The 19,751-nt window shown below is 41.3% G+C and overlaps 1 protein-coding gene across 4 annotated transcripts in view; it reads left to right on the top strand.

Moving 5' to 3' along the window:
• Window positions 1-19,751, top strand: part of FAM171A1 (family with sequence similarity 171 member A1) — a 167,405-nt gene that overhangs the window by 27,004 nt on the left and 120,650 nt on the right. The window contains exons 1-2 of one of the 4 annotated variants that reach the window (XM_079108172.1): window positions 4,284-4,299; window positions 5,421-5,712. Coding sequence is in view for 2 of the 4 variants with exons in the window: in XM_079108173.1 (XP_078964299.1) it covers window positions 7,699-7,795 (97 nt within the window). In the remaining 2 variants the exon portion in view is untranslated. Of the gene's footprint in view, window positions 1-4,283; window positions 4,300-5,420; window positions 5,713-7,472; window positions 7,796-19,751 lie in introns of those variants that run through there. The other 3 variants (XM_079108171.1, XM_079108173.1, XM_079108170.1) reach the window with 3 other exon arrangements.

The raw sequence follows: 19,751 nt of genomic DNA on the forward strand, positions 1-19,751 counted from the left end.
CAGTGTGAACCTCAACTCAGTTTACAGTGTGAACCCCAACTCAGTTTAGAACCTGGCTACACATCTTTTCTATACATGGTCTAACCTATACACAGGCAGCAGTCATCCCCGCCATAAGGCAATGTGTAGTTATAACAACTTAACTAGACTTAGTAAAGAATGGAATGGATCTTACCTGTCAGAGAGCTTAGAGAGATATGGAGGTCACAGCCCAGGTGAGACTTGAAGGACGAGAGGATTAGGGAAGGCACGCCAGGAAGAGGGTCAGCCCTAGCAAAGCTCCCAAGGTGAAAAGATTGGGCTCAGTTCAGGGCTCAGGAAGTGGGGTCTCTGAAGTGTAGCACTGAGACGAACGTTCAGAAAGGTAGAAGAGAACAAACCAGAAGGGGACTTGAATTACCTTATTAAACTTTGAACCCATGGTGAGAACTTAATAATTACTTGCCAATTCACTAATTAATCCAAGGTAGCAGAAATATATTTAGACTAACTAGAAGGAAATATTTCCTCAATGCAAGACATGATTTTCCACTTTGGGTCAGCATTTCCTTTGTGCCAACCTTTTTTTTTTCTCCTGTGCTGGGAATATGGCAATTTGTTAGACAAAAGTTCTGCTCTCAAGGAGCTGATATTTTGATGTGAATGTGGACAACAGACATTAAGAGCTGAATAAATGCATGAGTAATTAAGATCATCTCAGATAGTGATAGGTATTAGAAAGACCATGGAATGATCAGAAAATAAGTTGAAGAAGTGGGGATACTTTAGATAGGGTGGTCAGAGGATCTTAGAGAAAAACACATGATCAAGTTAAATCTCTGAAGGAACATTGTGCTCAGAGTTGTACCTATACACAAGGGTCCAAGGTGACCCATTAGGGCAAGACTACACCTTTGGAGGTAGCTTCTATGGGAAGATGCTTAGAAAGAATTTTCTACTCTTCTGCAAAGGTAGCCTGTATCCCCCAGAAGAGCCATGTGGTAGCCTGCTTTTTTTTAATCTGGGAAACAACAGAAATGGACCTGTTCTTTCAAATTCCTTTGACTTCTAGCATTCTATGATTCCTACCATTGCATTTCATGTTCAAACTGCAGAGAAGAGAACAGAACCATTGTAAAGGAGCCACTGGACACTTGGACTATCCTTAAGCCTACAACTGGGGTGGTATGACACGTGACCACTAGGCTCAGTGCTCTGGAGTGAGGGGAAAGCTGGTGCTCAGCATCTGCACCTCCTCCTTCTGTATGCTGTCATATACTCCAAAGATGGAATTTATTTATTTATTTATTTATTTATTTATTTATTTATTTATTTATTTATTTATTTCCTAATGATGTTTCCAGACTTCCTCACAGTTAAGCTTCTGGAAGGGCATTAGATTCTGCCAAGTAGATGCTCTTGGTGGAGATTTGGAAAGCTAAAGAAAGGCTGTCTACCTGCTGCTGGCCAGCCAGCATTGGTCAGGACAAACTGGGCCTTTCTGCTGGGGCAGCTTCCCTGTGGCTAGTCCCTGGCAGGAGGGTGCTAAGAAGTGCAGCTTCTGGATGCCTGGGTTCCACAAGAGTGTAGGTTCCTAAATGCAGTCTCTGTGGCTCAGTTCGATTTCCTCTCTTTCTTGACTGAAGCAGAGGGAGCGGCTGCCTAGGAGGCAGAACTGTTCTGGAAGGCTTTTCTTGAGCCCCCTCCAGCCCTTGCACAGATTTTTTAAGCCCCTAATTCCCTGTAGAATGTTGGCTGAAGAAGTTAGGAGAAATGTCTCTTTCCTTCATGTGAGCCCTTCCTGATAGAGGCTCTAACCTGTGTAAAAAAGAGAAAAAGCTCTTTCAGACCCTGATTGTTAAAGTTTTAAATGTATCACTTCTATCTTTACTTCCAAACCAGCATAAGGCGTTTACTTCCTGAGAATCACAGCTCCCTACGTGGAGGAACTCTCTTCCTCTGTCCACCCCACGACTCTCAGGAATATATTGATCTTTAGCAAAAGCATTCACAGGGTTCAGGGATATTTAGATTGAAACTATTTACTCTACATTCAGATATATTACTGGGCGACTAGAATTTATAGCATAAAATGAGAAAAGTCACTGACTTACAAATAAACAGCTGAGACATAAAATCCATTTGTAAAACCGAGGACCCATATTTATACATAAAACCAGACCTTTCAAGGACTATGAAGAATTGATTTTTTTCCCTCTTCTTTGATTTGTAAGACAACCATTGGTTTTCACTCAGTATTTCCCAAACAGGAAAGTAGAGAATTTGAACGGATCTTTTCTCCCCTGCCCTCAGCTTTTTTTCTTTTTTCTTTTTTTTTTTTTTTTTTGTAGTCTATCTTGGCTACTTTCTAAAGATTTTTGGAAATAAAACTATAGAAAATTGACTAAGGTTTGCATGAAACTTTAAAATACATACCATTGAACATCCTTTTGTCCATTAAAGTCTCAGTTGTAAAAAAAAGATAATTGAAAAGAAAATTAGCAGCTGAAGCACTCCTGTTTAGACTCACCAGAGAACCATTTCAGAGGCAATAGGGTTCATCCAGTCCTTTCACTGTATACAAAACATGATCTCTGAAAGCCATTTGTATTCAAATTAAGTGCATCTAAACCTACAATATTATTTGCTCTGAAAATCACCTCTTCACCCCCATTTCCACATATGTGGATCCTCTAAAGAAAAGGATCCTTTGTTTCATAATTAAATAGAACTAGGACACTGAGAGAAAGGTTCTGATGGCAGGTAGTGTCCAGTCAAATTTCAGCAGGGAGGAAATGAAGAAGAAGGAAAAGAAAAGAACAAGTGTCACTCAAAGACTGAATTTGAATATTAGAGATTAGAGAAAGGGTCTTTGATACAGGCAAGTTTTCCCCATTTTGTGTACAGAAACAGTCAAAAAAACAAGCCTAATTAATATTAATAATCCTCTTTATTTTCCCCGTTATCTTCCTGAGTCCTTTCTTTTTAGTTGTTTTTATAAAACCAAAATTTCCTATTCCCTGCTTTCTTGAGATGCCTTCCCTTCCATGTGTCTGAAGGCAGACCCAGAGTCTCAGATAATCTTCCAGCCAGATCATGGAAGATTACTGTCCTACATTTCTTGCATTTTCCTTGTCTGTGTGAGAGCAATTCAATGGGTCAGCAAAGAATAGAGTTGGAAGCTTCTCCATGCTCTAATGGAACAGGCTCACCAAAAAAGAATGTTGTCCAGAAAGGAATTGCTGAGCAACTTGACTCTCCATTGGTCCCTAGCCTCTGAATACTCTTTCCAACAGCCAAGTCTGTTGATCAAGTACTTGGGAAGTGCCCCACACTCCTTTAGTCATTATGGGGTGCACAAAATAGAACAGGAGTACAGGAATCTACAATTACACCACCAGAGATTCACTCACGGGATCACGTACTTTTGCAACTTCTCACATGAAGCTGCCATTAGGCATTCTTTCACTGGATTATTTCCTGAACAAGATGGCTCTCCTGGCTGGGAACCTACCTAAGAAAAGGGAGGTTGTGGGAAAGAACGAAGGGCACCTTTGAAAAAACAAACTTGTTGGAAAGCCACTGGGATTGATATATTGATATATAAAGAAGAAAGTGGGAGGGAGTAGGGTTCACTTAAACACATCAGCCCCTCAACAGTATTTTCCTTATATTTTTTCTTTTTTCTTTAAAAAAAAATGGGTTTGGGAGTGGGGGGAAGTGTGGTACCCTTAGGATTTCTATTTATGGCTACGTTTTATCTGACTTTAATAAAAACACCAACAAACAGAAGTAGGAATGTCCATGACACACTTCCTGACCTGTACAATCTCATAATAAGTTTGCATGCTGGTGGTTTCTGACTCAGGGACAGATGAGGAGCAGGAGCCAGGAAGGGAAAGGGGAGGACAATGCCTCTTGAAGTAAACTCAGACAATTAAAATTCCACCCTATGGGCACCAACATCAGGAAAAACTTTAAGAGAACAAATAATCTTGGGCTGAGAAATCTTGACACAGCCTCTGAAGTCAAGGTCTCAAACATTTAGATAGGAAAAGTTCTCGGCATGATTTCTTTTGGCACAAGTCTCGAAAACTGAAATCAAATGCCGCACAGTCAAGCAGCTTCTAAGCAATTTCAAATAAGCACAGTCATAATTCATCTCCAAACAATGTGAGATTTTAATAAGAGCAACAGGAAAAGTTCTAGAAGGAAAGAACACTCCTAACTTCCATTGTTCTGCAAACACTCCCTCTCAAGTGATTTTTTTCCCCCCTGCAGTTGCAGAGTGGGTGTCTGATGATCTGAACACGAAAAAAGGTAAATTGTACTCTTTTATTCCAGTAAAGGATAAGTGTGATTATTTCTTACATAATTCTGGATACATGATGTGCAAATGTATTTGCTTGTGTGATGTAGCAGAATTTGTGCTCGTCTAACTTCCCACCCAAGAAACTGGAAAATATCCATGTGATGAGGGAATGCCCCTTGGGGCCCAGTCTCTTCTTGGCTTGGAGACTGGCTTGCAGAATGTATTGTGCAAATTATTTAACTTCTTTCCTTTTTGCAGGAGCAGCTGCAAAATGGGATGGGGGCGGTGGTTCAGAAACTATATAAGCCTGAATGTTGCTATGAAGGTACATAAACTCTTCCTAAAGGGCTATGCTGTCCATCAAAGTTTTGATACACACTCAATAATAATAACAACATCCATCAAGCCCAAGCATCTGTAGTCAGGACTCTGATCCAAAAGATTCAGACTTTATTAAGACTTCTTCCATCTTTAAAAGTTCTAGAACTCCACACTCACAAGCACCTGTTCTTGAGTGAAAAATAAGGCTTAAAAATTTTTATATAGAAGAGGATTTTTTTTTTCTTTTTAAAACTTTTTAATTTGAAATAATGACAGATTTGTAAGAAGTTACAAAGATAGTACAGAGACGTCTGGTATATGGCTCCCCTAGCTTCTTCCAATTGAAATATCTTTTAGAACTATAGTACATTATCAAAGTCAGGAAACTGATATTAGCACCATATTATTGACTAGATTTAGACTTTACTGGGTCTAGAACAGGTAGTTAAAACAACTTGGACATGACTAGAGCTAAACTTGGATCATCTACATGATATTTATTCTTGAACGTGCCATGGTGTAGGGAATTTGACCTTGCTGTCATTAGACCTATATATTTTGGGTAAATTATTTAATGTTACTAAGCCTCCGTTTGTTCGTTTATAAAATAAAAACAATACCATCAAGTTGTTATGAGGAAATATCTCTATTCTAGTGAGGGCATATAAAAGGAACCCCCAGAATACTAGTTTTCTTATTTCTTCACAAGACCTGACACTTTAGTTCCCAGAGTTTTGTAGGAGACCCACATGCCCTGCTAATAATTATCTGGGTTCTTGATTATAATTGTTGTTATTATTTTCTTTAGGTTGGTCCTGTCTCCTATAACCAACATCCCTGTCAGAGAACTTCCACAAAGTTTATTTTAGTGAGAAGTCTCAACTCTGGGATGAGTTTTAATGCCACTTCTGTCAGAAGCAGCCTTCTACCCCAGGAAAGTGACTTGAAAACTTCAGGACCAGCCTGTTCTGTGAAGCTATCATCCACCAAGCCATCTAGATGATCTAGACTCTTGTGTCCCCATGGCCTAGCACCCAAGCTGGAGTTGACAGCTGAGCTGGATGGTCCTCCCTGGCTTATAGGTGGACCCTGGAATAATGGTAAGGCTTTGCCACTTGAGCTGGAAGGAGGGAATCAGTCTCAGTTGTGGGATTTCTTTCTGCCTTCCTGACTACCTGCCACCCTGTGCAGGTGCACGCTTTGTGGCATTGGGCCTGAGGGTAACTATAAAACCCAGATGGGCTTCTCCACCTAGTTTTTATTGTGTATTACAATAATTTGTCTATTATAAGCCAACTGGGTAAGTGCCATCCTTCATTTTCTTTTTGGTACAGTGCCTACCATTGCCTTAATGTTCAATTAATAAAATTGCAGTAATGACCTTCCTTCTGGCCTAGTCTTTTGGAAGCAATGCTGGGCAGACAATATGTCTGGAGTGGATTTCCTCAGAGCCTCGGTTCTCAGCAGAGTTCAGGGTATAACTGCAGTGCTGTGGAGCGAGATGGGTGGACATGAGGGTTATATGGAGGGAGGCATAGGGACAGGGTTGAGAGAAAGGGATGTTGGAGTGACGATGGGGACATCCAAGGCTTAAGAATAGTCTGTAGGATTTTGTGAAAATCTTCAACTTTGGTGTCAGACTGACTTTTATGAGACTCTTGGTTTTTCCATTGATCAGCTATGTGCATTGGAACAAATTCTTTCAGCTTCTTTAGCCTTTCTTTTCTCACCTGTGAATGGGAACAATTCCTACCTCTACATTGTGAAGGCTGAAAAAGATATTTCGCTTGATTAAACATTAGTGAAGCTCCTGAACTGGGTCCATCTGTGGCCTTCTTTTAAAATCTAGTCTTATCAAGAACACCCCCAACCTCACCCCACCACCTGTGTCCTGGGTATCTGATCACCCTCCATGTTTAATCGAGTTCCTCATCCTCCACCATCTTCCAGGTGATTTCTAATCACCTTGACCTGTCTTCAGCAAGAATTCTGTGGTAATTTTAGCCAGAACCCATTCCTCCATACAGCTGGATATTTCCTCCTGGTAACATTGCATCCAGTGACCCACACCATGCTCCTTGGCTATAAATTCCCGCTTGCCCGTGCTGTTTTCAGAGTTGAGACCAATCTCTCCCCTGCTCTAAAACCCCACTGCATTAGTCACTATATCTGTCACATTAGTCCTGAGGTCTCCATGAGGAAGACCTTAACGAATGCTTCTGAATACATTTTTCTTTAACAAGACACAGTAAAACAAAGGCGTTGGGGGAGGGCACCCAGGGATGAATGAAAATATCCCCCCTACCCCAGGCTTCTAGTAATATCCAAGCACAGTTTAACCTGAAAATGTTCATCTATCCACTTTGGGATACTGCGGGCCTACTCCTGTGGATTCAGGTTTAGGGATTCTGTTCCAGCTGACCTTGAATGTTGCATGTCAAATTTACCCTGGGGCACACAGGAGGATAGTGACATGAATAGTTGCAGGATGGAGTTACACTTAGGAAACCCAGGGAGGTCACACCTAAGGTCCAAATGCTTCCTTCGGACTGCACAGGTAACCAGGTGTGACATGAAAGTCTTCGCCCTGGCAGGAAGGGCATTTTTTCCTTCCACGCTGCAGAAATGGAAGGTGCTAAGGCTGACTCTGTGCCAAAGGTGGTGTTCGGGGTTCTGAGCAAGACAACGTCGCGGGAGGCCAGGACATGCACTGGGGAGGCTCAGAGTGGCGGGGCCAGCTTGTTGGAAAGCAGGGGCGTCGGGCCCAGGCTCCCGCGGCGCGGCGACCACCAGGTGGCACCAAGGGCCCGGGGCCTGGCCGCCTCCCGCGGGCGGCGCGGCGGGGCGGGGCAGGAAGGGGTTAAGGAGCTGGCTGAGCCGCCGCCGCGGCTCTTCGGGGAAACCCGGCGCGGGGCGCGGAGGAGGGAGCGGCCGCGGGCTGCGGGGCCCGGCCAATCGGGCGGCGGGCCCGGCGCGCGCGGAGCAGGCAACATGGAGGGAGGCGCGGCGCCCGGCCGCCCGTGACGCGCCGCTGCCTGGCCGGCTCGTTGGCGAGCCCGAGCCGCCCGCGGCCCCGCGGCGCGGAGATGAGCAGGTCCGTGGCGCTGCTGCTCTGCTTGCTGGGCTGCCACGTCTGGAAGGCGGTCACCAAGACGCTGCGGGAGCCAGGCGCCGGAGCCCAAGGTCGGTGGGCGGCGGCGGGGCCGGGGGCTTTGTGTCGCGCCGGGCCTGGCGCAAGGCGGCGGCGGGAGGGTCCCGGGCTGCATTGTGGTGGAGGCGGCAGCCGCTGCCGGAGCCGCACCAGAGCCGCGCAGCACCGCCGGGCCTGCAGACACCGCGCTGCGCTCCCGAGGGGGCGGCGCCGCCCGGGGACGAGGGGCCCGCTGGGCAGATGCTCCCGGGGGGCTGGGGCGGGCGGGGGTGCGGGTGGCACCAGCTGTTGTTGCTGCTGCTGCTGCTGCTGCTGGCTCGTCTAGATGCAACCGAAGAAGATCCTTTCCTTTATGCGGTGATACGGACACGCGGCTCCATATCCTCCACGGAAGAGGGTGGCCCAGGGCTTGCCGCCGCCGCTCCCCACTCCCGGATCGGGGCTGGAGTCCTAGAATCCCAGCTCCGAGGCTGTGCTCGGCCCTTTTGTTGTGGTGGAGAAGGGGAGGCCGACGCCCCGGGATACCCCCTGCGCCCCAGGACCCGGAGCTCTGCGGCTACTGCCCTCCACCAGGCTGCTGCAGTTTGGGAAAGTTTCGGGGTCTTCTCCCTATCCGATGTCTTTTGCAGACCTTTAGGGATTTGCTCAGCGGCCTAGGAATCATCGTGAGAGGAGAAAAATATTGGAATTGGGAAGCCCTAACCAGTTGAAAACAAAAAAAATCATATACCCGTCTGTCTCCAGCTCTTGCCTTTTGTCTAATCTTTGGCCTCTGCAAATCTGCTTTCCAGCCAGGGAAGTAACGTGGTCGCCTCTGAGAACGTCCACAAGACTGTCTTTTGTTTTTTACATCCGAATTTACCTGGGGGGGACCCCCAGAGCTTCCTTGGCATGCTTTTGTAGGGACAAAATCAAGTGCTTCTCTATTGCTGGCCTTTTAGAGGAGATTGAGGCCCTCGGATGAGCATCTGCATCCCCTGGCTCCTTTGGGCCTCTCTGGTCTCTGGAATGCTGCTTCCCTGCGGCCACGTAGACCCCCAAGATCACAGAGAGGTGTGTGGCCTGCAAAGTTGGCCCTGCACACTGAGGGAGGAGGAGGGATCCATCCCAGCGTTCTCTTGCTGGGACCCTGCCTTAGCTTTTTCCCTCATGCTAACCCTTCCCTGATGCCAGGGACCAGAGAAGCCTAGACCTAACACACCATGACAGGGAGGGGAGGATCTGCCCACAATCTGGGTTTAATTTCTTACCTACATGTTGAATTAAAGGTTTTTATATCCATCATTTGACTGTATTCACTTGCTTGCATCTCTCAAATGCATTGCTTTTTCCAGAGTTATGGTAGAAAATGACCATTATGATGTATATATAAATTTAGCATTACATTCTGGAAGGGGGGACATTGACAGGGTACAAAAAGACCCATATGTCTTTTCATGTAGGAGATGAATGTTTATGGCATTAGATCATCAGCACTGAATCGTAGCCTCTTTCATTTATACCCTACTGCTCTTTTGAATCAGCTATTTTAGTGAATATGATATTTGTGCCTCAATGAAGCCATTATTTTCAAAGAGCAGGTTGGATTTATGTCACTGGAAATAGTAATATATGGAAATATTGTTCATGCACTCATGAAATTGAGGAAGATATGGCTCCAATTTTTTTAAATCACCAAAAACCTACTAGGTTTTAGGTCTAAGTTAATGCTTTACTGAGCTCTTGCTGCTAAACACTCAGAAATGGATATTCTGAAAAGAGGGAAGGAAAATAGTCAACCTATGAGAATTTGTCATGGCTGAGTATATGGTATGGCTTCAGTGGGAGTCAAGTGTCTTGGAATGCTCTTCCCCTTGGATTGCTTCATTAACTTGTTATTTAGAGTAAGGATGAATTTTTAAGATGTTGAGCCCAGGAGCTGTATCAGAAGTCAGGATCTCACCATCTGATATCTGGATTTTGAACTAGTCATTATTAAGGGAATGGACAATTTCTCTTTTGACACGTGTTTGCCTTCAACCCCTGAGTTTGTTCAAAGCATCTTAACATTTATTACTTTGTTTGGGGTTTTTTTGCAGTGCTGGGGATTGCATCTGGGGCCTAGGCAAGCATTCTACCACTGAGTCATATACCCAGCCCATCACTGTCTTCTAATAGTTTTAAAATGCATGTCTTCTCTGTTCTTCTGGATCTTGTACACAGTGAAGACAAATGTTACATTCGATTTTACTTTGCCTTTTTCACAGAAGGTTGCTTATTGTTTTGCTCATAGTTGGGGCTCAGGTAGTGCTGAATGGATGAAAGGTTGAAGATGCTAATGTGTATACCATAGTGCAATCTGGGATTATCATTATTAGCATGCATTTTAAGAAGGAAAGTTCATTGTCTAATTTCTCCAAAACCTAATTTGTAAGACTTGTTCTTGTATTGTGAAAACAAACTTGAATCAGATTTGGAACAAGCACATACACACACATTGTACACCAACAGGGTTTGGAAATCACGTAAGTGAAACTACTTAGAGATCTCAAATATGTAGAAACCATATACTCTAGTATTCCAACTAGATTCCAAAAGACACCTTCTTTATTAAATGAATCTTTATTATAACATCTGGAGAAACCAACGTCTGCCAAATTTCTTGGCTTTACTTTGCTGTTTATATATTTAAGATAAAATTCAAGTTTTGGCTTTAGATTTTCTTACAAATCAGCAAAGTGATTTCCAATGCAGCGGTTAGTTGCCATGTGATTAATATCATTAATGTGAAGAATATGATTGGGTTTTTTATTAAGGGTCTAGATAGAGTTGCTCTGAAGCATTTACAGTATCTTCTGTGGAAATTTTACAGAAAGTGTTATTCAAAAGTATTGACTTTGACTTTCTGTATGTCTTACCAAACTGCATGGAGGAAGCTTGATAGAGGGGGCCCTCTCTTTGAAGAGCAGTAAGCTGTGCAAATGTACTCTATAGGGGTGTGTTTTTGAAGCCCAACACTATTTACATGCCAAAAGAAAGGTCAGAACTAGGTGAAAGACTTCATGCTCAGACTTACATTGTTCCATCTTTATTTTGTTGCTATTACCTAACAGTAAGGTAGTTTGCAATAATGTGTAAACTTTTTGTTCTTCCAGAAAAGCTACAATCTGGCATAACATTTGAGTGAATGGTTGGCTGCCTCTCTTCTCTCCAAGAGCTCTATTATTTGCCAAACTCAAACTTCAGTTATTAGACCACTGTGATCAGTTGAAAGACTGAAGCAATGAATGGAGGACTCTCAGGAGGATCAGCCAACAAGCATGACTTAGGCTGTCATTATATTAAGAGCAAAGAGCATGACTTTTTTTTTTTTTTTTTTTTTTTTTTTGTGGTGCTGGAGATGAAACTCAGGGTCTCTTGCATGCTGGGAAAGCATTCTACCAATGAGCTTTATGCCCAGTCCAAGAGCATACCATCTAAACAAAACTCAGGGGCTTGCATCTTGGGAACCTGGAGAAGTTAGACTGACAGAAGCCACTGGGGGCTTCATTGAAAGCCAGATGTGACAACTCCATACAGAAGCAACTGCAACATTAGGGGATTTCTGGCAAAGTCTTGGAAATGACTTTATGATTTTTGTTTTTTGAGACATGATTCACAATGTTGCCTAGACTGCCTTCAAACTCCTGGGTTCAAGTGATCCCCCTGCCTCGACCTTCTGAGTAGCTGAAACTACAGGTGTGGGCCACTGTGCCCAGTTACAAATTATATTTATATTCCTGCTTGTTCTATAATACTTGGTAATTTATAGACTACTAGCTTAAAATCCTAACCAAAGAAAGAAAAATACTGAGTGAACCACATCCCAAGCTCTTTTTTATGTTTTATTTTGAAATAGAGTCTCAATTGCTGAGGCTGGCTTTGAACTTCCGATCCTCCTGCCTCAGCATCCTGAGCTGCTGGGATTACAGGCATGTGCCACTGCACCCAGCTACTGAGTGAATTTCTAAACTAATTGCTTTCAAATGGCTTTCTCAGTTTTAATCAGTTCTTCCTTTTGACACTGATATCTCTGTAAATCTATAAATCAAACTCTACAACTTTATCATTATTGGCAAATACTAGGTAGTTTTAGGAAGTACTAATTTACTAGTTTTAATAGAAAGCACATGGAATTAAGTTGGACACCAGACATGTATAATACTGTATATTGAAGGAAAACGTAGATAAACATTTCAGAGGTTTAGATGAAAGGGTTCGTGATGACAACTACCTCGTGTACTTTTTGTGAAACATGTTTAATGGACATTTTTATACACACACACGGTTTGATCAAGTTATAGAGAAATACTGTAAACAAATCATTTTCACTAGATTTTTACCAACTACTTTATGAGTTGGAAAGCACAATTCATACTAAATTATTTTGTTTCAGCAAACATGAAACTAAATATATTTTTAAAAATAAAACTTTTTAAAGTAGATCAGTTAAGTATATGAAATAATTGTTTTTAAAAGAAATTCTACAGTATGACCGACCCCTTTGCATGCCCTATGTAAAGAAATGCCTCATATTTTTAAAGCCAAACTTGTAAATAGGCAAATTTTAAGGCAACTACCACTTTAGGAAGAGGCTTTTTAATAAGTTATTTTAAAATAAGCAATTTGGTCAATATGTTTTGAATGAGTCCATCTTCCTGTGATCAAGCATTTCATTTGCCAGCTCCTCTTCCTCTCTGATTCAAGTCAGTCTGCAAGTAGTTACTTTTCTTTCTTTCATTTATTCCTTACAAAATATATGAATCCTTACAGATTACAGTAATTAGACCTTCCTGTGTGGATAGCTCCACCTTTCCCATCTCTTGCCTTTAGCTGCTATCTCAGCTCTATTTCTTTATAACTAATAGAAACTTTTAATTCAGTGCACAAGGTTTACCTTCTCATCTTCCCCTTCTCCACCCCAGCATATTTTCTTAATTGGACTCAAAATCTGGCTATCCCCTTAGATCCTTTCTCTGCCTTGCAGTCCATACCATCTATAATCTTATAAGCACATTTACATAGCTCATTTTAATGCCAGCAGGATCTTGGAGATCAGGATTATTTTCCTTGTTCCAAAGATGAAGAAACCAAGAGAAGTAAATTGTATGGTAATGTTCTCTCCAGGTGCACAGACCTTGTGGTAGGTAGAATAATGGCACCAAAGATATCAGTGTCCTAATCCCCAGAACCTGTGAATATGTTACTTTACATGGCACAAGAGACTTGGCAGATAAGATTCTGTTAAAGATCATGAGATGGGATGATTACTCTGGATTACTTGTGTGGGGGGACCCAATAGAATCAGGGATCTTTATAAAAGGAAGGTAGAAGGAGTAGAATCAGAGGACATGGGATGATGGAAGCAGAGGGTCAGAGTTAGAGATAAAAGATGTTACACCCGCAGCTTTGCAGATGGAGGAAAGAATGATGAGACACCTTTAGAAGGTAAGGAAACAGGTTCTCCCCTAGAACCTCCAGGAAGAGCACAGCTTTGTGAACATTTTGAAATTAGTCTAGTGAAACTAATTTGGAACTTCTGATCTCCAGAATTGTAAGATAATAAAATCATATTGTTTTAAGCCACTAAAGTTTTGGTAATATATTATTGCAGCAATCGGAAACTAATATGGACCCAAATCCTTCAAAACTGTAAAAAGAGATACAATTGTATGACATGGACCATTTTTTGGAATCAAGCTACTAAAGATAACATTTGAAAAAAATGCATGGGGTCGTTGCATCTGTTTAACAAAATTCTGCCAAACTGGAGCCATGGCAAGAATCCTTGGGGAACACCTCGAAGGATTACCAAAATAACTATTTTTTCATCCAGATGAGATCAGTGAAAACTTTTCTTTTTCATAAGGAAGGTACATCAAGTCTGCCACATTCCTTCTAGAGTTTGGATTCACATCTGCAGAGAGAACTTGGTTGACTTTTGAACCACCTGAAAAAAGCATTTTTAGAAAGCTTGCTTGCTTGGAAGCTATGCTCTAATTTTTGTTGAAACATAACTCTTAGTAGCAAAATAAGTTAGAAGAGTGTTGTGATCAGAAGTCATCACAGGTTCTCAATGCCTTGAAATGTTAGGAACACCCCCTCCACCCCCCCGCAAACTTGAATAACCTCCCAGTTGTCTCAGAGGCTCAGAACACCCCCAGTATTTATCCATGTCTCTTAGGCAACTGGACCCCTGTAGCTCTAGGATAGGCACCATTTAAACAATTGAAGGAGTCCCCATGCTGGTGAGGGCAGGTGCAGTGTGGGAACCAAGGATAAGTCTTGACCCTGAGCCTGTTAGGGAACACAGGAAAAGAGAAATCACTTGGCTTTCTCATTGAGAACAAAAGAATCAAGTTGAGTGTAGACAAGTGGGGAGACAGGTTGACCCTGGGGCAGGTCCCAAAACAGCAGCTGAAGAGGTCCCTGGGGATTCAGTGGAGAGTTTGAAATTCTAACCTGTGTCCCTGGGAAGGAGAAGGATGGGGACCTGGCTTAGCACAAGTTACCCACAAGGAAATAACGTCAAGAACAAAGAGAAGCTAGAACCTTCTTTACTTCTGGGCTTTGGCAAAAAAGGTAAATAAGTGGAGAAAGGAGAGAATCATCTGGTGACTGAGGTCCTGGCATGTTGGCGTAGCATACTTACCCCATCCTACCCCAACCCTCCTTCATTCTCTTAAGTTTTACTTCTGTGTAGACCTGAGTCCTCACCAGCATGCTTATGCCTGCCTCTGAGTCTGTTCTTTGTCCCAGACTCCCTTCCAGGTTCTCTCTCTTCAACACCTTTTTATCCAGTGTTCTTTCCTACAGAGTAATGTTTGAGTATTTCCCATTTACCCAAAGTATAAAGCATGAATTAGTAAGTTCAGCCTTTCCAGCCTCCCCGGTCTTCCTGGAGCATGTCTCTCTCCCACCTTTACCTTCTATTCTTCACCAGTTTAAATTACTTTCTCTGGTAGGACACTTGCCATTCCTGTACGTCCTTACTTCCGTTCACCTACAGCTATTTTCTGCTCTTAAAATCAGGTTCCCACATCTTACCATCTGATCTATGAAGACAGAATGCCAAATGACTTATTAAACAAAAAGTGTTGGCTCATGGTCGGGGGAGGGGGTATTGTATTCTGTGTAAGCTTATTTCAAAGTTTTGGCCCTCTGATGTTTTACAGTCCAAGTAGACAAATAAATGAATAAAGTCAGAAGGACACACTGAAGTTCTTTTTATGTAATTAAGCAAGAGTCTGTATAGTAAGTTGAAACCTGCCAATGCTTGGGTGGCTGAAAGTGACTGTCACCTGTCAGTAATGTTTATTTCTAGGCATATCAAGGATTCACACACAGTAAATACCAGGAAGTTTTATTAAGGAGGGCATATGTGTGCACCATGTCCCCCCATGTTCCTGAAAGTGCTTAGATAGAAGGGGTCTTGGCAATTGGATGCTCAAGCCACTGCAAATAGGTAGGGCAGTCCTGTGTTACAGTGATTTCCACTTTCAGTTGGTGCCCTGATTAATAATTATGGAGACAATTAGGTGAAGCTCTCTTAGAGTGTATAATCTGTTTGGGAAGATAAGATTATCAAATATAAATTTAATATATTCGTCAAGTGTTTCAAACCCCTAATTTTACAGAAAATATAACAAGATATGCTCAAGTAAGAAAAATCCAAGATCTTTTGGAATAGTGGGAAGTAGCAAACAGCACAGGAAAATACGATTTAGAACCAGATACTTTGCAAGTGAGTACTGAGTTTATGGAAGATTGTTTCATTCTATTGCATTGCTTCTCTTACTTTAAACTGTACTGCAAAGAGAGAGAGAAGTTTAATGAGGAAAGACATAACTATTTCCAAGTCAAATGAACATTTTTGTTTGCTTGCATACACACATGCACACACGCTCAAGATAATGATTGAATTTGTAGTAGGGGAAGGATTTGTGGTTTTGACAGAGATGAATGAAAGACACTGAATGCTTTGATTAAACCCATCCTAAGTCCATAAGGTGACTCATTGGAAAGACTTCTGATTTTAAAAACAGCAGTCTCAATGGATGAGGGTCACCCTTTGCCAATTTATGCTGACAGTATTAGAGTGTGGTCGTGGTTGGGTTCCTTTGCACCACAATGTGGCTTAAATCTCTCCTCTCAGAGAGGAAGGTCAACCAGGAATGTTTTCTGATGGAAATTTATCTTAACGGAGAGGATTAAAACACATGTCTGTTGGATAGTAATATTTTATTATTAGATAACATTTATTATTAATTTAGTTGTTTATTAATAATTATTCATTTTTAATCATATTTTGTTAATAATTTGAATGAGGACTTGGTCAAGCCATGGATCATACTTTCTTATGAATTGAAGTTAAAAGGGGGTTTGCAAAATTTAGATACAAATAAAAGAGCTTCTGTGGGCAGTAATTCCAGCAGAAACAAAATTTCAGAATACAACAGATTAATATTTCTTTTTTAATCAATGGGAAAAAGACTTAGATCCTTCAGGTGACCAAAATGTTCAAGGAAGGGCTTTTGTGACTTGGTTACCCCAAATTCCAGGGTGATCTTGGGTTGTCTTGATGAAGACATGGCTTCTAGAAAATGTGTTTGGACATAATCCTACTGTGTTGTGAGCTGACCTGGCCGTCCTTGGAGGATTGCCTTTGGTCCTAGGTGGCAGATTTAAGGTTACTATTGATCCTGCTGGACATACCCAATGAGAACATGAGCTCAGGTTTCCAGGCTTATTGTACTGTTTATCCTTGTAATCCATGTGTGAGTTTTGGTGAGGTGGGTCTGGACTGGCAGGCCTCTGTGCACAGAACCCTCCAACAGGAACTTCATGGTCCTTGGTCATCACAGACTCAGCTTCAGAATATCTGAACTGAATTCAATAGGTGGAAAAGTTCAGAAATTTTTTTTAAAGGATAGCAGCTAAATGGGTAGTTTCAAAGTCTTGTTCATAAAACATGGTCCAGTTCCAGAGAATATTTGGTTTAGAAGGAATGAAGACATGGGGACATATAGGGAGTTTGAGATACTTTCAGGGCCAATACATTAGTTTTCTATTGAGACCCTGACAAATTACCTCACATTTAGTGGTTCAGAACACCCATTATCATGTGACAGTTTTCATGGGACAGAAGCTGGGCACAGCATAGCTCAGTTAAGTCTCTGCTTTGAGCTTCACAAGGCCAAAATCAAAGCTTCACCTGAACTCTGTTCTTTTTGGAGGCTCTGGGGAAGAATCTGCTTCCAAACCCATTCAAGTTGTCTGAATCCAGTTACTTGCAGATGCAGGCCTGAGGTCCCTGTTGCTTTGTTATCTGTCAGCCAGGAGCCTTTCTTACCTCCACAAAGCCACCTATAGCCTGTCACCTTGCTTCTTCTGTCGCCAGCCAGCAATAGCACATTTTATCCTCAGTATATCAGATGTCTCTGGTTTATTAATCTGTTGTGCCTCTGACAACAGCCAGAGAAAGTCCCTCACCTTTAAGGGCTCATGTGATTAGATTGGGCCTGCTGGATAATCCAGAGTAATCTCTCTGTTACCTTAAGCACTTTAATCATCCCTGTAGTCCCTTTTACTATTTGGCAGAATACATTTCCAGGTTCTGGGGTTGTGGAATGTGGCTATTCAGTGGTCACAGCCCTAGACAGAGGATAGGTCATGCATCTCCAGTGGATCGAAGGCACCTGTCTCTAGAGGTGTTGAGGTGGAAAACTGCTGAGCATGTTCTCTCTGTAATTCTAGAGAAACATTTTGGGCAAGTGACTTGTGCCTTTTGCCCCTCAACTTTAGAACTTGACATGGGCACACATAAAAACACAACGCAGCTTATGCAATAACAAAAGCTATTGTAAAGTACTGCATTTAAAGCTGAGTTTTTGTATTTTGACTCTGAGAACCTAGGAATGAAGTTTATTTAGATAATAAATATTTAAATAGTATTTATTAAATATTTATTAAATGTTATTTAAACATTTAAATAACACTTATTAAATATTTATAATATCTCAGTTACACTTAATATTACGTCAGTGTAATGGAGACAGGTACTCTCCTGGACATGGAAAAAATACTGTAGTGATTACCTAATGTGTTGGGTGCTTATTATTACACAAAGTAACTCGATGGATTATCTTATTTAATCTTCACATCAATCCTTTGCAAGATAAATGTCATTTTTATTTTATAGAAGAAGATGGGGTGCAGAGAAGGTATACCACTTTCCCAGAATGACACAGTAATGAGCAGAATCCACTGTGTTACAGGAGACCACCTAGCTTTTACCCTCAGACTATGTCATTTTATAAGTTTGAGGATAAAATTTTAATTTCACACATTTTTTTCTATTTATTGATTTGTTTATTGCAGTCCTAAGGATGGTACCCAGGGCTTCACACATGGTAGGCAAGTGCTGTACCTCTGAGCTATATCCCCAGCCCCAATTTCACATAATTTTAATTATTGTGATATTTTACCAGTATAAAATGGGGCTCTTAATTGTCCTGGTAATTTTTGTGAAGAAAAGCAAAATATACTCCCTTGTGTGCTCCTTCTTTGCCTTTGATCCATGGAAAGTGACTTTGAACAGTTATTTGCCGAGCATCTTCTAAGAGCAAAGCTTGGTACTTGGTGCTGTGTGGCATCCAGATTTGTAGAAGAGATAAGCAGCTCACACAAAGAACTCTCAAGAGTTTTTAAGGGATACTCAATAGAGCCGTGTGGGATTGGGGGCTATACCCAGCCAGGGTTCCAGGAATCATTTGACTTGGGTGCAAAGTTCAGTAATGTTAGAGAATCCTGAATCATGTTTGAGCCTACCAGTGGCAAGTTGGTTGGAAAGGATGTGGTCCTGTGCAGAGCAACCACTCAGGGATGACTGGGATTCATGAGATGCCTTTTTTCTCTTTTTGGCACAAAGGGAGGAGTTGATTTGCTCTAAAGTGAATGTGAAATACCAGTATTTATTTGATATTTGAACTTACTTGCAAAATGTTGATCTTTTTCTCTCTTTAAGAAAAACTTCCTGGCTTATTTTTGCTTATACAATAATTCCCCCAAAATTTTTAAAATGATTGTTTTATGTGACTATAAACACTTTTTCCAACTTATTTTATGAAAATGTCATAAAAGAAAAGAAAAAAATTTTACAGGGAATACCTATATACACCACTTAGATTCTGCAATTAACATTTTACTACACTTGCTTTATTATTTATCTATTCACGTAGTCATCCTTGTACCCACCTGTAAATCATCATACTTTTTGATGTATTTTCAAGTATGTCTCAACCAAATACATCAGCATGTATATCATTAGTTTTTGATATTTATTTTTCTCTTAGAAAAATTTCTGTACAAGAAAATACAATAATTATAAATATTAACATATACATTCACCTGTGCAACCCAAACCCTTGTCAAGATACAGAATATTGCCATCATTCCAGCAAATCCTTGTCCCTTTTCTTCAGGGGCAACTACAGGTCTGATTTTTTCTACCATAGTTTGCTTGTTTGTTTGTTTCTACAACTTTATATACATGCAGTCAGACAGTATGTACTGTGGTGTGTTTTATTCACCATAATATTTGTTGAGATCCACTCATGTTGTGGCTTATATCAGTACAGTAGTGTGTTTCTTTTTATTGCTAAATAGTTTTCTGTCGTGTGGATACTCCAGGTTGCTTATCAGTTCTCTATTGATGAACACTAATGTTGGTTTTAGTTTTGGCTGTGAAAATTTTATACAATTCCTCCATGTACATATTTTTCATTTCTCTTGAAAAGATACCTTGGAGTAGAATTGCTGGCTGATAGGGTAAGTGAATGTTCAATTTCATAAGAAACTGATAGAACTTTTTCCAAATTGGTTGTATCTTTCTATATTCCCACCAAAAATGTACATGATTTTCTTTTTTTTTTTTTTTTTTTTCTTTTTGCTGTGCTGGGGATTGAACCC

This window comes from Sciurus vulgaris (genome assembly GCF_902686455.1).
Source record: "Sciurus vulgaris genome assembly, chromosome: 12".
In the NCBI taxonomy this organism is placed as follows: Eukaryota; Metazoa; Chordata; class Mammalia; order Rodentia; family Sciuridae; genus Sciurus; species Sciurus vulgaris.